Source organism: Idiotropiscis lumnitzeri, unplaced genomic scaffold (genome assembly GCF_059441095.1).
Source record: "Idiotropiscis lumnitzeri isolate Australia: NSW breed Sydney's pygmy pipehorse unplaced genomic scaffold, RoL_Ilum_1.0 HiC_scaffold_35, whole genome shotgun sequence".
NCBI classification, from domain to species: Eukaryota; Metazoa; Chordata; class Actinopteri; order Syngnathiformes; family Syngnathidae; genus Idiotropiscis; species Idiotropiscis lumnitzeri.
In genome coordinates, this window is record NW_028283573.1 from 1,482,878 (window position 1) to 1,499,008 (window position 16,131).

The 16,131-nt window shown below is 41.5% G+C and overlaps 2 protein-coding genes across 5 annotated transcripts in view; both read left to right on the top strand.

Moving 5' to 3' along the window:
- The window catches only part of LOC148315884 (interleukin-17 receptor A-like), a 19,414-nt gene extending 11,416 nt beyond the window's left edge, over positions 1-7,998 (top strand). The window contains exons 1-13 of one of the 3 annotated variants that reach the window (XM_088287138.1): positions 2,811-3,346; positions 3,810-3,993; positions 4,188-4,212; positions 4,294-4,437; positions 4,529-4,647; positions 4,710-4,830; positions 5,619-5,666; positions 5,768-5,922; positions 6,071-6,157; positions 6,245-6,317; positions 6,590-6,685; positions 7,249-7,301; positions 7,374-7,998. In XM_088287138.1, coding sequence (XP_088143264.1) covers positions 2,952-3,346; positions 3,810-3,993; positions 4,188-4,212; positions 4,294-4,437; positions 4,529-4,647; positions 4,710-4,830; positions 5,619-5,666; positions 5,768-5,922; positions 6,071-6,157; positions 6,245-6,317; positions 6,590-6,685; positions 7,249-7,301; positions 7,374-7,982 — 2,109 coding nt within the window. In that variant the 5' untranslated portion in view covers positions 2,811-2,951 and the 3' untranslated portion in view covers positions 7,983-7,998. Of the gene's footprint in view, positions 1-85; positions 3,347-3,809; positions 3,994-4,187; positions 4,213-4,293; positions 4,438-4,528; positions 4,648-4,709; positions 4,831-5,618; positions 5,667-5,767; positions 5,923-6,070; positions 6,158-6,244; positions 6,318-6,589; positions 6,686-7,248 lie in introns of those variants that run through there. The other 2 variants (XM_088287140.1, XR_015840522.1) reach the window with 2 other exon arrangements.
- A 1,219-nt stretch (positions 7,999-9,217) lies between these two features.
- LOC148315888 (uncharacterized) lies at positions 9,218-15,744 on the top strand. Of its 2 annotated transcripts, XM_088287141.1 has the most exons (18): positions 9,218-9,356; positions 9,581-9,695; positions 9,779-9,953; positions 10,235-10,346; positions 10,541-10,647; positions 11,430-11,556; positions 11,648-11,768; positions 12,289-12,374; positions 12,451-12,578; positions 13,085-13,144; positions 13,407-13,470; positions 13,553-13,647; positions 13,846-13,974; positions 14,048-14,162; positions 14,248-14,385; positions 14,444-14,610; positions 15,144-15,232; positions 15,307-15,744. In XM_088287141.1, the coding sequence occupies exons 1-18, from the start codon at positions 9,299-9,301 to the stop codon at positions 15,500-15,502; spliced, it is 2,082 nt and encodes a 693-aa protein (XP_088143267.1). In that variant the 5' UTR covers positions 9,218-9,298; the 3' UTR covers positions 15,503-15,744. The 2 variants fall into 2 exon arrangements, with proteins under 2 accessions (XP_088143267.1, XP_088143268.1); XM_088287142.1 differs by lacking the exons at positions 9,218-9,356; positions 9,581-9,695 and adding an exon at positions 10,003-10,059 and having other exon boundaries at positions 9,776-9,917.
- Positions 15,745-16,131: the final 387 nt, after the last annotated feature.

Below are 16,131 nucleotides of genomic sequence, written 5' to 3' on the forward strand. Positions count from 1 at the left end.
AAAGTCAATCATAAAATGGCAGCGATGGGACTCAAACAAGCACTCAAATGATTAATGCATTGACACACTCACATCTCTGCTGCAGATTTATGCCCTCCACACCCACCTGACGATTGGTGCATCACAACGGAAACATTCTGGATTCGGTCCAGAGTCAGGACATATTATTGCGTGTTATTGTGCAACACAAGGACACACTTTATATAGTATGTGTGCCTCAGCGAAGTGGCAGCTCAGTTATCCTCTGTGCACATATCAGATGCTCCGAGCATGTTTGGCGTTTGCACGTCATTGGCTATAATTTGGCATCACGCACCGCACCACTTTGGAACATAGCAGAGTACGCTTGGATCACATATAGTTGGTGCAAAGGATTATAAAAAAAAAAAAGTCTACACACCCGTGCTGAGATGCCAGCTTTTTGTGATGTGGATGAGAAAAATGAAATCAACATAAATAATATCACAAGTTTTTTTAATATGACCTGGCGATAACCTACAGTATACATCTCAATTGTTTGTTTCAGTTGTGCAGACTTTCCGTCACATTAACGGCGATTAAAAGACTTTTGAAACGATTTAAGTTGGTCTCATTTTTTCACATTAAAGTTGAGCAGGGGTGTGTCAACGTCTTACATCCATTCACTGTGTTTGTTGTCAGACATTGTGTCAACCAGTGTGTGCCTGTGATGTGTCAACTGATACAGCCGAGCTCAAGAGAAAACGTGACAGGAATTTTTATGTTCAACCATCTAATCTCTGCTCGGGCTTTAAAAACTACAGCTCCAAAATCCCCTGCTGTCCAGTGGCATGAGGTGTTGATCCGTCCAGCCTCAAACAATTTATTGAGTCTTCTTGCCAGTGAGGTCACGGGAGGTCAAAATGAATAGTTGTATTTTAAGCACTTGAAGCAGGTGGTACACAAATACCAATTTGGCTAGGGACATAACTTAATAATGTAATAATAAATACATTTACAAGAACATCAGTTTGAGGAAGATTGACAAGTATATGAACTACTGCAAAAAAAATCATCCAGATAGTCCTTTTTCTGTGTATGTTTTATCAAGGCGAAAGTAAGAGTTAAATTGCAAAAAAAAAAACTGTAGGAATGCTTGTTTGGCTGCCAAAAAATTACAAATGTAGATTTGAAACATTCCCAACAAAATATAAAAAAATTAATAAGAGCACACAGTTTTTATACTCCCATCATACATAATTTTATATTTTGTTTTGCGTGATATATAATTATAAAGTTATTTTACGTTACTTTTATGACTTGGCAGAGATTCTCTGATTGTTGGGGCACAGTGACTCCTGATGGTGGCAGTAGAGGGACGTTATGTTTTCTCCAGCTACAGTTAAGACCACCGAAGAAGAAACGGCGGAAGTTTTCAACACTGTATAGCAGAGGAGGTTGTATGACTCTTAAGTTCTCGTACCCTTTCTTCTTATTTTTGTACGAACACCGTTTTGGCGTTTAATAGTGAAATAAAATTAAGTATTTTTGTCGAGATTATTTTATTTTAGTCGACTTGTCTAAGCTTCTCAAATTAGCTTTAGCTCACAAGCTGCTATCAAGAAGACGGCGGAAGTGGTCAGTATTGGTTAATCACGATAGCAAGTGCGCTCGGAAAGATGTGCAAAGTGCGAATGCTGAGAGCTTTAGTCGCCAGGCGACTAACCGAGGCTGCCGATGAAATATTCGGACTCTTTGAGAGGACCATAACGGAGTACGAGGAGGAACTGTGTCGCTGCAAAGAGGAGAACGAGCGACAGCGACATCTACTGGACGCATTTCTCAGGCCGAGTGTGCAATTACACGCAGGTTTGTGTTGTGCGCTTTATTCTCCTCTCACGATGTATTTTTTTTTAGACCTAAATATAATATTTAGGATAAATGATCTATTGGTTAACTAGAACCTACTTTTTCCTCATATGCTGTGAGCATCTGTATTTTTTACTTAAATGTGCATCAGAAATTGCAGCGAACTGCTCCAATATTTTGGTGAATGCATGCTCAGGACAGGCGGACTCGAGGTGGCGACTTGCTTGGTCCTGCTGCTAATTCCCATGGCTGACGGGAGATCGCACAACACATTTATGGGGAGGGCAAACTGCCCATCCTCGTCACTGAGGCAGAAGCAGCGAATCCGGCAACCTGGCTGTTACATGTTTGAGTGGCGCATACAAGAACGGAACTGAAACTACTGTTTTTATCCGATATTGATTCTCACTAGGAATCAATATTATCGATATTTAGATTCATCCTCCCACCATAACCATCCATCCATTTTCCATAGAGTGCTTGACCTCATTAGGGTCACTGATCAACCAGTGCCGATTCCCACTGACATGGTGCACATTTGTCACAATATAAAAATAATGGCTTGCATGAGGGAAGTTTGCCGACATTTTTTGCAAACCCAGTTAGGCAATATCTGACTTTTTTTTTTTTTTACCGTGTTTGTGATGTCCTGTAGATGTCCAGCAGCCGCCAGACTTGAAAGTAGAGCTCACCTCCGAGCAGCATGAGTGGCATGGCAGTGCAGAAGAGCAGAAAACACCGGAGCCCTGCCATATTAAAGTGGAAGAACTCTGGACCAACCCAGAGGGGGAAACTGGGAACAGGAAAGGTGATCAAGTCAAGTCCTCACAACATCATTACAGACAAATTGATGACCCCAGAGAGCCGGAGCTCCGAACCCGCAGCTTGAAAACAGAAACCACTGAAGACCACCGTGAAGCGTCACAACCATACATCCACTTTGATTTACCGGCTGACCGCGTAACGTCCAACTCGTCGGACGGGATTCTTCACGGTAAAGCAGACTCCCGGGGTGAGAGCAAGAAGTTTCAGTGCGGCGACTGTGACAAAACGTACACGTCCAGGGCGAGCTTGAAAAGGCACATGATGAGTCACACCGGGGAGAGGCCTCACAGGTGTTCAGTATGCGGCAAGAAATTCACACAGCGCTCGGATTTAGTCATGCACTCGCGCAGTCACACCGGAGTGAAGCCTTTCGCCTGCACGCTCTGCTGTTGGAAGTTTGCCAAAAAGAGCAGTCTGGTGTTGCACATGAGGCGACACACGGGGGAGAAGCCTCACTGGTGCTCGGTGTGCGGGAAACGATTTCGACACCGCTCCAGTCTTGTGGAACACTCTCGCATTCACATGCAAGTGAACATTTACTCCTGCTCTGTGTGCGGCGCCGGATTCACCGGCAAACGCGGTTTGGTGGCGCACAGGAAAACGCACGGCGAAGAACAGGCTCTCTCTTGCACCCTTTGCGGAAAGAAAGTGTCAAGGGCGAGCTACATGACGTTACACATGAGGATACACACCGGTGAGAAAATACACCCGGAAGATTCTCACGTTTGAACAATCTAAAGTGAGAACAACGTCAGAGCCTCAGAAAATACGAACATTTGATTTGAAGTTGTCGAACTCTGACGATGCAAAATCTGGTTTACACGACTGATGAATTTCACAATGAGCCTAAAATAACCTTTACTGCTGAACTGAATTTAACCATCTCTAAACTTTTGATGAATGTCAAGTTTAATGGACAATTAGAAAACAACCTGAAGTTCACACTTTGAACACAAAGAAATGGATGGATTGATACTTAAACAATCTTGTGCTGCAATTTCATTTAAAAAATGGATTAATGTTAAAAATCTGTGTTTCCTGAAGTAATGCAAAATAAATAGCATTGAGCAATATTTCCTGTTGATGTCGTGTTCTGTGCGATGGAATCTGATAACAGCATTCTTCCTGAGTGCTATGATGAGTTTTTTGTTTTTCAGCATTTGTGGCAAATCACACAAGTGGAAAGTTGCGTCACCCAATCTTCCCTCAACGACGACAACTTTATTTCTTTATTCTTGCGTCTGCAGCACCACGATGATCCACATTGCGTTCTTCTGCTCGTGTTTGACCGGCGGGTTTGCAGCCTTATCATTTCTTTGCTTGCCGGACTGCAACCAGTTGGTAAGGATTACATTATTTCTTTAATGACACCTTTTAAAAAAATGTAATCACATTTCGGGTGGATGACGGTCCATGGCAAGTTGGAGAATACAAGATGTAAGATTTTTATTATTGCTCATATTTTAAAGTCTTTTTTTTTTACGTATGTACTTGTACCACATGATAATTAATAAAAATGTTTTCCTGTTTTACAGGGTCTTGAAAGCTGCACAATTAACCGTGAGTGTTCCAATCGGTCTAAAATAAATCATAACAGCTGTCACCCTTGCAAACATGACATGCATATTTTTTAAATGTCAGATCACTGCGCAGACAAACGCAAGGTTGTGCCCCGACTGAATGCCCCCACCGCACCTGAGTGGGCTCCAAACTCTGTGGGAATTGCTACCGACAACCATGCGTCTGTTCCCATTATGAACGTCACGTGGAGGCTGAGATCAGATGGTAAGTAACGTTCGACACGAGTTTACAAGCGCTACTCTGTCCTAACTGATTAAAAAAAAAAAAACACTCATTTTCACCCCCTTCTTCCCAGCAAGTGTTCTAACACTCCAGGGGTCGCAGTTGCGTATTGTCGATCAACAAAGCAATCAAAGTGTGTGTGTGCAGTTCACTTACAGTATCAACCAGCAGCTCAATCCCAATTTTAGCAAGGTAAGGAGGTTCATGTTTAACTTGAACTGTGCCGAATAAGTCATTTTTTTTCCCCTACTTAGTGGACGTTTTCATTGTCTGGGGTGGTCGTGGAGGCCGGCCATACGTATACACTGACAGCTTGGAATTTGCCCCAACCTGACATCGGAGATAATGCTGTCACAAAGCAAGTTGCAATCCCAGGTGAGCTATTACGACTCGAGCGCGACATTTTTATTTGATTTGTTAATTATGCGTATGTGTATACCAGTGGTGGGCGGTCAAGGCCTTCTCTGTTGGTCTAACGTATCCAAAAAGCAAGAAATCATGATCACATTGTGTGAACGCGTTCTGTGAGCGCTAGGTGGAATCAACAAATCCACACCAGACAGTCTTGCCCGCCGATCGTTTGAAAATCTAAAATATGTTCTTACTTTTTTTTTTTTTTTAAACCCGCAATGGCTGAAAGAGCGAAGGTGTGGATTTAATTGCATATACACTTGCAAGGCCATTTTCGATACGGACCTTTCAAGAGAAGCTAGCTCTCATGAGCCGAGTTCGTCCAACACCAAGTGTGTGTTTGTATTTTAGTGTCAGAAATTAGGGTATGATGAGGGGGATTTACTCAAGTCGGACTAAGTTGGACTTCACTGAACCTCCACCGGAGAGTTAATACTCGCTCCGCAAAATGGGCAAGAAGAGCGCCACTGCCAACTACTGGAGTGGATGTGCAATTACACTTTATTGTAGTACGGCGGGAAAAAAAGCATGTTCCCCAGGGTCCCACGCACCCCCCTCAGCATCGCACCCCCCCCCCACACACTATTTGAGAAGCACTGATAGAGAGTTTGCAGTTTGTGTACAAAGAAACATAAAGTGCTGTATAGCAATGCACGTGATTTTCCAGATACTGTACATGATTGTCTCCATCAATACATTTCTATTTTTGAGTCTTAAACATTTAATGTTCTCATTCTTGCTGTCACGGTCAGGATGTGATGACGAAAGAATCCAAAACTCGCTGATGTGTTTGGAAAATGGTGAGTTCTTTAATATTTTTAAAATACCGTCAGTGACAGGGGTGCCCAGAAAATATAATTTTCTATTTTTTTTTTTTTAATTTTTTTATTTTTTATTCAAGGTAGTCTTTGGGACGCTCAAGTGACGGCTGCTTTGTCAATGGGGAAACATCATTTATTGTCCGTATTTGTGAGCTTTGAGGCAGACGAGCATTCTGACATCTACCAAGTCTCCATTCAGAGTGCGGGGATCCATTTCTCAAAGAATATTTCCAAGGTAACCACTAGATAAAAACGAAAACTGACTTTTGTCTAACACGCTCTACATAGCAGGCTAGAGAATTGCTTTGCATAGATCAGTGCAGGGACGGCCCTGTTGATCCGCATCGCATTATCGGACACAATTCTCATATGATATTTTTCAGTCTCACAAACAGGAGAACAGAGCATCTTTAAACGTCACCTTTAGCTTGGATGTGTCACATCTCTTAAAATGTGAACTGCTGATAACAGTGAGTTTTAGTTGACACCCCTAGCCCCTAAAAAAAAAAAAGTCATTTATGTGTATCAAGGCTTATTGTTGATTTTTTTCTCCCAAGATTAAGCCATTTTTCACAAGATGCATGAATGACGGCTGTCGTCCCGAGCAAACGAATATCAATTCCTGTTTGTGTAAGTACTGCAATTTATTTCGCATCAATAAGCAGTTCGTATAGTATACATAACGGGACCTCTTAAAGGGGAAGTCAACCCAAAATATTTCTGAACTATAATATGTTCTACGCAGCCCTCCAAGTCCAAACAGCGAAAAATAAACAGCATGTCGAGATTAAAAACAATAATTTTACAACCAATTCTTATGCTATTAATGGTAATGAGACTCTATACTAATCCTGCTGTGGTTCCTTGTCGTTTGAAATTAACCACTTTTTTTTTTTTGTTAGATCTTGCACCGCGGACTGCGATGATTAAGGGTGCAGTGGGGCTGGTCTTTGTTGGTGTTTGTTTTGCCTATCTGCTGTGGTCGGTGTCCTACAAAGGTAATGGGATTACATTACAGGAGATGCCGACCTTGTCACTAGATTATTGACTAAAAGTGGGGAAACTGGCGGCTCGTGGGCCGCATGCAATCACACTCTTGAGTGGCCACTTGATTCATTTAATTGATAATAATTTTTTAATTTATTTTTTTACAAAACTGAACCATGCTTCAATAGTTGCTGATGAGTATTAAATATTTTTCTATGAAAATGGAGAGGGAAATCCTGTGGGGAAAAAAATTAAATAATCTGATCATATGCAAATCCGTGATAGCCGAACCTCAAGTTTGAACTGTGGTATTAAGTTGTAATATCACCCTTCATCACTAGATGGCAGACATTGCTCAACGGGAATTACACTGGGTCTTCATCTGGTTAGAAAGTGTGTGGTCTTGTGTGGTAGAAGTACTGATGAAAAATTGTATCTCACTCCAGCTTTCAAGTTGTCCATCCCTGTTATAGACTGAAAAAAACGGTCATTTTACTTTAACAAACGCCTATAAATAGCTAATTCGGAGAAACTGATCATTTTGCAGTGATCTCAATTTTCTTCTATTCCACAGATCTCGTCCGTGTGCCGTCATCGGCTGCCAACCAAGAACCGCAATGTTTCCAGGTACGAGAAAGAAAAAAAGTCTTAATCCTTTACTCCCTTGACCACCCTTTATACAAAAACATCGTCCTCAAGCTCTGCTCCTTCCTGTCGGCCAAATGCGGCATTGAGGTGATTCTGGATCTGCTGGATTCCACCCAACTGGGAATACTGGGCCGTATCCAGTGGCTGGACTGGCAGAGAGAACAAATCGAAGGCTCTTCAGATAAGATCCTCCTTCTGTGCTCACAAGGAGTGCGAGCCAAATGGAGAGCCATGTGCGGAGAAAAGCAGGTTGTCCTGAGGGAAGATTTGCGCTCACCCGTGGGTGACATGCTCACGCCAGCTCTCGGCCTCATCGTCCCTCGTCTGGTGCGCCGCGCTTCCTATGAGAAGTACATGGTGGCTTACTTTGAAGACATTTGTTCCCCGGAAGACGTCCCCCCGCCGTTCAACGTCACGGTTCGATATAAGCTCATGAAGCAGTTTGAGGAGCTCTTCTTCAGAATCTTGGACACTGAAAAGCACGGGCCGGGGAGGGTTTGCCAGATTGAGGGACTTGCAGAAGGCGGGTATCACTGCTGCCCCTCAGGTCGAGCCTTGCGGGAGTCCATAGAGGGTTTCCGGGAGTACCAGCTGAAACACCCGCAGTGGTTTGATGAAGAACTTGTGGAGGACTTGGAAGTTGCGGAGCCAGTTCAATAATGCTGAGTATTTTTTTTTTTTTTGGCGTATATATTCTACACATTCTTTAGTAATCAGTAGCTGCGTGTGTCAAGCTGAACACTGACCTTTGACGCCAATATCTTTTAGTTTTGTGACACCTCTATGAAACTAGAAAAACTAAGAGCAAAAAAAAAAACTGAGAAGACATTTTGAATGTAAAATGGAGGATCTTTTTTCTTACTTTTTCTCTTGACCAAACATGACTTTATTTTTAGAATTTGACTCATTTTTTTTCTCCAAACACGTTTTTTTCTTAAAGGGGAAGTCAACCCAAAAGTTGTTGTTTTTTTTTCACAAAATTTCCTACGCTCCTCCATGAGTCCAACCATGGCATTCTAATTAATATTCCATTTGTGGAATATGAGTTAAGCAGCAAAAATCAAGCAATTTTTGGCCATCCTAGTTGGCATCCACTTTGTCACTTTGTGTCAACTAAAAATGACATCACAGAAGCTTAGGGCTCAGGTCACAAACAATCTCAGGTCAGGCCGTGATTGGACAAAATGGCCGCCCATTGAGATAGACAAAAACGGGTGGATTTTACCGCTTAACTCATATTCTACAAACACCATATCAATCACAATACTGTATTTAGACTAATGGCGCTGCATACAACATCTTATTGTAACGACAATTTTTGGGTTGACTTCCTCTTTAATCATAGGTAACTTTTTTTTTTATTCCTTTGGAATTTGTCAGTATACGTGTCAGCTCTATTTAATTAACTTTAGGGATGTCCTTTGAAAATGTATTCTATTCTATTCTAAGGCATCCCAAAATTTAAGAAACCCCTGCTTTTAATGATGCACAATAAAACACCTCAGAAGATACTTAGCATGTTTCATACTGTATAGAAATAATTCATGGAAGAATTCAACTGGACTCCATACGTCGCAGTAATAATACAATGAAAAATCCATGGGGTACTCTTTAACCAGCGTTTTTCTGTTATTAATGCGATCTGGCCATGTAAACACTGTGTGGGGTTAAAGTTCAGCCTTCTGGCCAAAGTTTCTGGCCTTTTTTTTTTTTTTTGGTCACTGCAGCAAAGGTAAGCCACCAAGTTTTTGTGCAAATTGTTCTTGGCGTATGTTTATTGTACCGCTTTGGACTGATGTCGTGTTGAAATTGTTCTAGTTTATTCCAAAATTGTGCTGTAACAAAAGGGAAGGTCATTCAAATAAAATATAATACATGTTTATTTAGATAGCGCTTTAAGAACAGAAAAGGATTGCCTTGTGGTGTTTTTAAGTCTTATTCATGTTGTCAAGGTGTTCCCACCAAAATTACACAAAATGCTAAAGCGAGTCTCCACGTTGATAATTAGAAGAGGACTTTCAACATTTCAAAATGGTAAGATGGCCTTTTTTTCCATTCTCAAAATATAGATTTGTATTCCATTATTCCTTCAGGAATTGTTAATTTAAGGGTTGTTGAATCATGATTGAAATAATAAATGAGCGTTCACCTTTTTAGATGGTTAAATGAAATATTTTGTCTGTCATATCTGGTTTGAAGTTATATTTTCTCATCTTGATTCCTAAACAGTACCTAATAATATATGATGATTCTTTTAGACAGCGTCTTCCAAGTTCATCCATCGGTATCGCGGGCTCTGGCAGAACACCGCCCGGTGGTGGCGCTAGAGAGCACGATCATCACGCACGGCATGCGCTATCCTCACAATCTCAGGTATGCGCTTTGAGTGGCGACACGCCGTGTTCCAACTTTGCGTGTGAATGTGCCTCACGGCGTGCGCGTGTGGCTCAACACAGCACCGCCAGAGAGGTGGAGGCCATCGTGAGGGCTCAGGATGCCACCCCCGCCACTGTCGGGGTGATTGAGGGCAAAGTTCACATCGGTTTGTCTGCGGAGGAGCTCGACTTCCTGGCCGGCTGTGACGGCGCCGTCAAGGTGTCTCGACGTGATCTGCCGTTTGTGCTTAGCCAAGTGAGGATGCAACACTCCAATGGGAAATAAATATAAAGTTTGTGTTCAGTAGGCAGCAAAGCGCTTCAAACGAAGAGGATCATAAAGCATCAACATCATGCTTCTAGTATGTACTCAATTAGTCCATCAACACCAGTCTTCCGATGAAAAAAATAAAGTGTGGATTCAAAAGAAGAGTTTTCAAAGTAAAATGTCATCAGAAAATTAAGCACGTAGCTCTGAACTACTACTTTTGTGAGGTAAAAAAAATATTTATATTCGATGTGATGATGCATCCTCAGGGGCTCTCCGGGGGCACCACGGTGTCGGCCACCATGATCGCAGCACAGCGAGCTGGCATCCCCGTCTTTGTCACCGGAGGCATCGGAGGAGTGCACAGACATGGAGAGAACAGTAAGATGGACAGCTTTTGATTATGGAGTGCTTTGCAAAGGCGATGCATTTTCTCCATGAAGCAGATGTGACCTAAAAGAAATCCGGGGTCACATGCTTAAAATGTCCATCAATCCATTTTTTTGAAAAATTTTCATCCAATAGTGAATTATTGTCATCATGTTTGCACATTACCGAGTACGATGTTTGCGCAGGTCTGGACATCAGTGCTGATCTAACCGAACTGGGCCGGACTGCCATCGCTGTGGTGTCTGCTGGGGTCAAGTCTATACTAGACATCGGACGCACTCTGGAGTTCCTCGTAAGTGCTTTGAGGAGACATCTAGTCGCACATGTATCGATGTCACTCTTAATGAATCGTCACTGTGACGTTCCTATTGATGAAAGTAATAAGTCTGCAGTCGAAGTTAGCGGGGCCGTGAAGTACGGGTGACCCGACAGTCATCCAGACAATTTTTTTTTTTTTTTACTTTGACTGTTGAGTGCAAACTTGAGATACAAGCATTGTACGGTGGATGTGAACTCAATTAACTCATTCACTGCAAGCCAAATTAAAAAAAAAAAAAAGATTTTTGACGTCTATAGCCGTCATTGGCAGTGAATGAGATAATGAATGTGCTTCGTTTTCATCTTTGCCATTAATATCTTACAATAAAAAATAAATGTATTTATTTTGTTATTCTACATCTGTAGCTACGGGAGAAGAAAGAGAATTCTAGGAAACTTTGTCACACAAAACTTTGACTTTTTTTTTTGTATCTTACACTTGACAAAGACGTCCTCCAAAATATTAAAAACTAACAAACTTGCTTTAAAAACTAATTTTAAGAAAATTGAAATTAAAAGTCAAAATGAAACAATAACGGAAAAAAACCCTGCATCAGTTTGAAAAATAGCGAACAATTCATCTAAAAAGAGTCTTTAAGCTGATAGCAAGCAAACAACTGCCTCGAGAAAGTCATATCTCACCAGTGAAAAAATGACACATCGTTATTTTCAAATGTACGGAGCTCGGGAGAAAAAAAATCACCAAAATTTAAATACTCTGTTTCGGGCCTACCACTTTTTATTTTCTCTAATCAGGAGACAAAGGGTGTTTGCGTGGCCACCTATGGCACCTCCAAAAATTTCCCAGCCTTCTTCTCTCCACAAAGTGGATTCACCTCCCCGTATCAAGTCTGTGACCCCGACAAGGCCGCACAACTCATCGGTGAATCAACATATTCAATATTCAGCCCGACACCTTGTAATTTCAGAAAATGTCTTAACGTTCCTAAATTTGTCCCTGACCCCCTCATTAGAGAGCGCTTTGTCGCTCGGTGTCCAGAGTGGCGTGTTGATAGCTGTGCCCATCCCGCAAGAGCACGCAGCGGCAGGCCAGCAGATTGAGCGAGCGATACAGACAGCCGTGGCAGAGGCATGGTATGAAAATGAAATGTACAAACTACAAGATAAGCATTACATTCTGTTCATTTTCCATGCACACATGTAATCAAAAATATAATTAAAAAAAATATTCACAGGCATATATTCTTTATCCTCTGAGATGGCTTACTGACGCATAACTTGTGACACTCAGCATGTGGATACTATGTCTGTTTTATACTGCCCCCATGTGGCCAAAACATGTACAACAGATAGAGCAGCACAGCGTTCATTGAATTGAAGTAAAAAAAAAAATGTGGCAAAAACTATTTAATTCTTCACATTTTAATTGTGACATTACATTTTTATGAACTTCAGAATTAAAAAGTGCTACAAACATTTTTTTTTGAGGCATTTCCATTCATTTCAACAGTCAAAGGTGAGTCTGATACCACGTGTGCATGAAAAATGATCATGATTTAAAGGCTAGCTGGCTTCTCTCCTTTATAGTTACAGTCCATAGTCATCAGTCTGTTTTTCCACACAACATTGCCTCTCCAATTTTCTCACCTCTCAGTTCTCAAGGCATCACTGGAAAAGACGTGACGCCGTACATTCTCCGAAGGGTCAACGAGCTGACGCAAGGAAAGTCCCTTCAAGCTAGTATCCTTTGAATAATAGCTGAACACTTTACCCACCACCAATGTGGTGTGTTACCGCTCCTTCATTTTGCTCGTAGATATTGCTCTCATTCATAACAACGCTAAAGTTGGCAGCCAGATAGCCTGTGCGCTGTCAAAGCGGTTGAAGCAAAGAAAGTCAAGTAGCGCATCACATCATCCCGCGAAACAATCTGAATCCAATATTGTGAGTTTTATCATATTCAGACTATTTATTTTCACTAATTAAGACTGTGGACAAAATAAAAAGTAAACGGTAAAATAATTTCAACTCATTGACACATGCACTCTCAGTCATAATCAAGATAATATGGAAGTGCTGCTTATCAGAAGCTAACGCTCTTTGCTAACGGCGACATAATAGTTAGCCTCTAAATGGCAATACCGCAACTTCATAATGTTTCAGACACTGTCGTGGCTTGAAAGTGGCTCTGGATCTTAGCACATCGTGGGCAGAGAAACTCATTGAATTTATTATTTAAATTAGCATCACTGTTATGATGAAAGTGCTAGCTATGCTAACAGACACATTTTCAGAAATAGACACGAGACAAACAACATGTAGTTGATTTAATTTCAAATGTGATTCTTGGGCAGGCATTCCAGAGTTTCAACAATTTGTAAAAAGCGAATTTTGACTCTCAAAGTTTACGAGCTCCGTCCACACAACAACGCTGTTCTATTTTGCTGCAGGTTGTCATCGGGGGAATAAATGTGGATTTTATTGCAAAAGGAAAAACAAAAACACTTGAAGTAAGTTTATAATCTATATCACAATTTCCCAACTTTTATTTTGCCAAGGCACATATTTTGCATTTGAAAAATCTCACTGCAGGCGACCTAACCAAAAATGTAAAAAAAAAAAAAAAAAAAAAATTAATAAACTTGTCAATTATGTACTTTCTGATGTTTAATGGAAGAGCATTTAATTGATGTGACTGTCACAAAAGATTGCTGGCATAGATGGATGAACAAAGCTAATGGTTATTTTTAAACTGTTTATTGTCACTCTGAGTTTGGACAGACCAACCCAGGAAGTGTTTGTCAGTCATACGGGGGCGTAGGACGAAACATCGCTGGTGCGTTTATGTGATCTTTATTTGATCATATTTCATGTGGAATCTGATTAAGCTCATTTTTGCAATGTGCTTGCCTTTTAAGATTGTTTGAGTCGTTTGGGCCATCCGCCGATGTTCATCTCAGCCACTGGAGCTGATTCTCACAGCGATGCCGTCTTCAACTACTGCAAACATATGGTAGCTATCATCAGTGGGGATAGGAGTTCTGGGAATTTTCACATGTTGGCAAAAAGAGCCACCCATTAAACAAAATGTTTATATAAATGCTTTATATACATTCTGACTATTTTTCTTGGAAAGTTCCCAATTATTTCCAAAATTCACTATCTTAAATTCTAACGTTTATGGTTGGTAAATTTTCACTTTTGCTTTTAGGACACCTGCGGCGTGACGAGGTTGGAAAATCAAAGCACAGCTACTTACTGCGCCGTTATCACTGAAAACGGAGAACTCAGTCTCGGATTGGGCGACATGGACATTCATCAGCAGATAACAGAACAATATGTAAGTTCTTCTCATTGTACCCTGAAATCAATTCATTATTATTGCCATGTGTCTTCTTACGGCCGTCCACTAGGTGTCGCAGTTTGAAACGCAGCTTTTGTCATCTACTCTCGTATGTCTTGATGGAAACATCCCAGCCTCCACCATCAGATATGTTTGCTCCGTCGCCAAACAGCACAACATCAACGGTTCACTTGTTGTTAAAAATTCCCTAACATGGAACGGAACTTGCAGCTTTTTTTTTTTTTTAACTCTGATGCGTCACTTGTACAGTCTGGTATGAGCCGACGGATCCAGAAAAAGCTTGTAAGCCTTTCCTGTCCGACGCCTGGAAGTCGCTGTCCTTCGCGTCCCCCAACCTTGCCGAGTTGTGCACCATGAACAAAACGCTTGGCCTCCAAACCCCTGAAGGTAAAAATCGGATGCTTTTGTTTGTGCTCATGTGCAAGTGAGCATGTGCTTTCGTCAGTGCTCCCAAACTCCCTGGAGCAGACGCTGAGTCTGGCCGTGGGCCTCTCGCGCCCCCTGCTGGAGCATCTCCACTGCCTTGTGGTGACCCTGGGGAAGAACGGAGTGTTGGTATGCGGGGAGCACCACGAGGGCTCGGTCAACTTGAAACCTAGGAAACAGAGGAAGGCAAGAAGTTTACTGGTTCAGTTCACAAACTTTTAGAAGATCATTGATCTATTCAAAAACGGAAACTCTTAAATTATAGTGGTTTGACTTGAGTTTTATTCTTTCCACGACCACTAAAAATGCAAATCTTTTTTTCCCCCACTCAAATGAAATGAAATGCAATTAATCAATTCCTCTATCTTTTTAAAGGGAAAAATAAAAATGTACAGTAGTAACGTCATTAAATAAAATGCTCAGAATTAAGCAATTTTTGCCCCTCAGAAAGTAGTTAATTGAACGTAATCTGATTTTACTTATTTATTTTTGCCATGTTTGCCACACTTGCTTATATTTTTACATTGTCATTTTTCTAATTCGGTGGACATTATTAATTTTTTTCTTAGCAGTTATTTTCTCAAGAGCCACTGTTTAAAAAAAAATGAGAAAACTACATGCACAAAAAACAAAGTATGATGAAAAAATACAACAGAACAAAGTATGGATGGATAGAAATAATAAAAGAATAATAAATATCTTATTGTGCCCGTCTTTAGTTGCAGACGAGGAAGTTGTGCGCTGTCCACTACCCAGCACTGAGTGTAGCAGCACATGAGACAATGAACGTCTCGGGAGCAGGAGATAGGTAGAAAGTGCCCATTTTTGGTTGTTAGAAAAAAAATATCTGAAAAAGATGAGTCATCATCGCTTTGTGGGCAGTCTTGCAGGCGCCGTGATTGCCGGCATCCTCCAAGGCCGAGACACGGACACGTGCGTTCGGATGGGTCTCCTGGCCGCACGCCTGTCCCTGGCATCGCCGCATCCTATCGCCCCGGTGCTGACTGCACGCTCTGTACAGCCCGACCGCATTGGCAATCACAGCTGGCCCAAACCGACATTCATGTGGATTGACTGACTGTGTTTGGAGTTGGTACCATATGGTTTGGAATACCTTCAGTTTGCATGCATTTTCTCCAGATGAATTTCAAATAACGTGCATCTTGGGTTCACTAATGCTTTTAGATTGTACATAAATGTGATTGACCAGTCCGCCTTCCTGTCTGATTTTTACTCCCATCTACAGCACGTTGTTTGTAACAACGATGATTGTTTTTAAAGTGCTCTAAAAATAAAGTTGAATTGAGTTGAGAACATCGACACTTTCAAAAAGTCTCTGCCTGTGTTTACACTCACTTCTAAGTCATTCCAAGGAAGTCACAATTTCCCATCACAAGTGAGTAGCCCAAGAGCTACTCTTGTGATCCTTGGGGGCTACATGCGGAAACCATGTTGGTGACGCCCACTGAACAGATGATCAAAGGTACTGTCATATTTTGTGCATTCATTTACCTGTTTTGTTCCCCTAAATTATTTAGTTGAAATATATTCATTCTAGGGCGGTTAGCACAATGGCCTCACAGTACAGAGGTGCAAGGTTAAATTCCAGCTCCGGCCTTCTTTTGTGGAATTTGCATATTCTCCCCGTGCCTGCGTGGGTTTTCTCCGGGTACTCCAGTTTCCTCCCACATTCCAAAAACATGCATG

What these genes read in the sequence shown, in the direction of transcription:
- LOC148315888 (XM_088287141.1), top strand. Translation starts at nt 9,299, where the DNA reads ATGCTAAAGCGAGTCTCCACGTTGATAATTAGAAGAGGACTTTCAACA. An exon ending in CGCTATCCTCACAATCTCAG is followed by an intron (nt 9,696 to 9,778) that starts GTATGCGCTTTG and finishes GGCTCAACACAG; the next exon opens with CACCGCCAGAGAGGTGGAGG. An exon ending in AACCTAGGAAACAGAGGAAG is followed by an intron (nt 14,611 to 15,143) that starts GCAAGAAGTTTA and finishes GCCCGTCTTTAG; the next exon opens with TTGCAGACGAGGAAGTTGTG.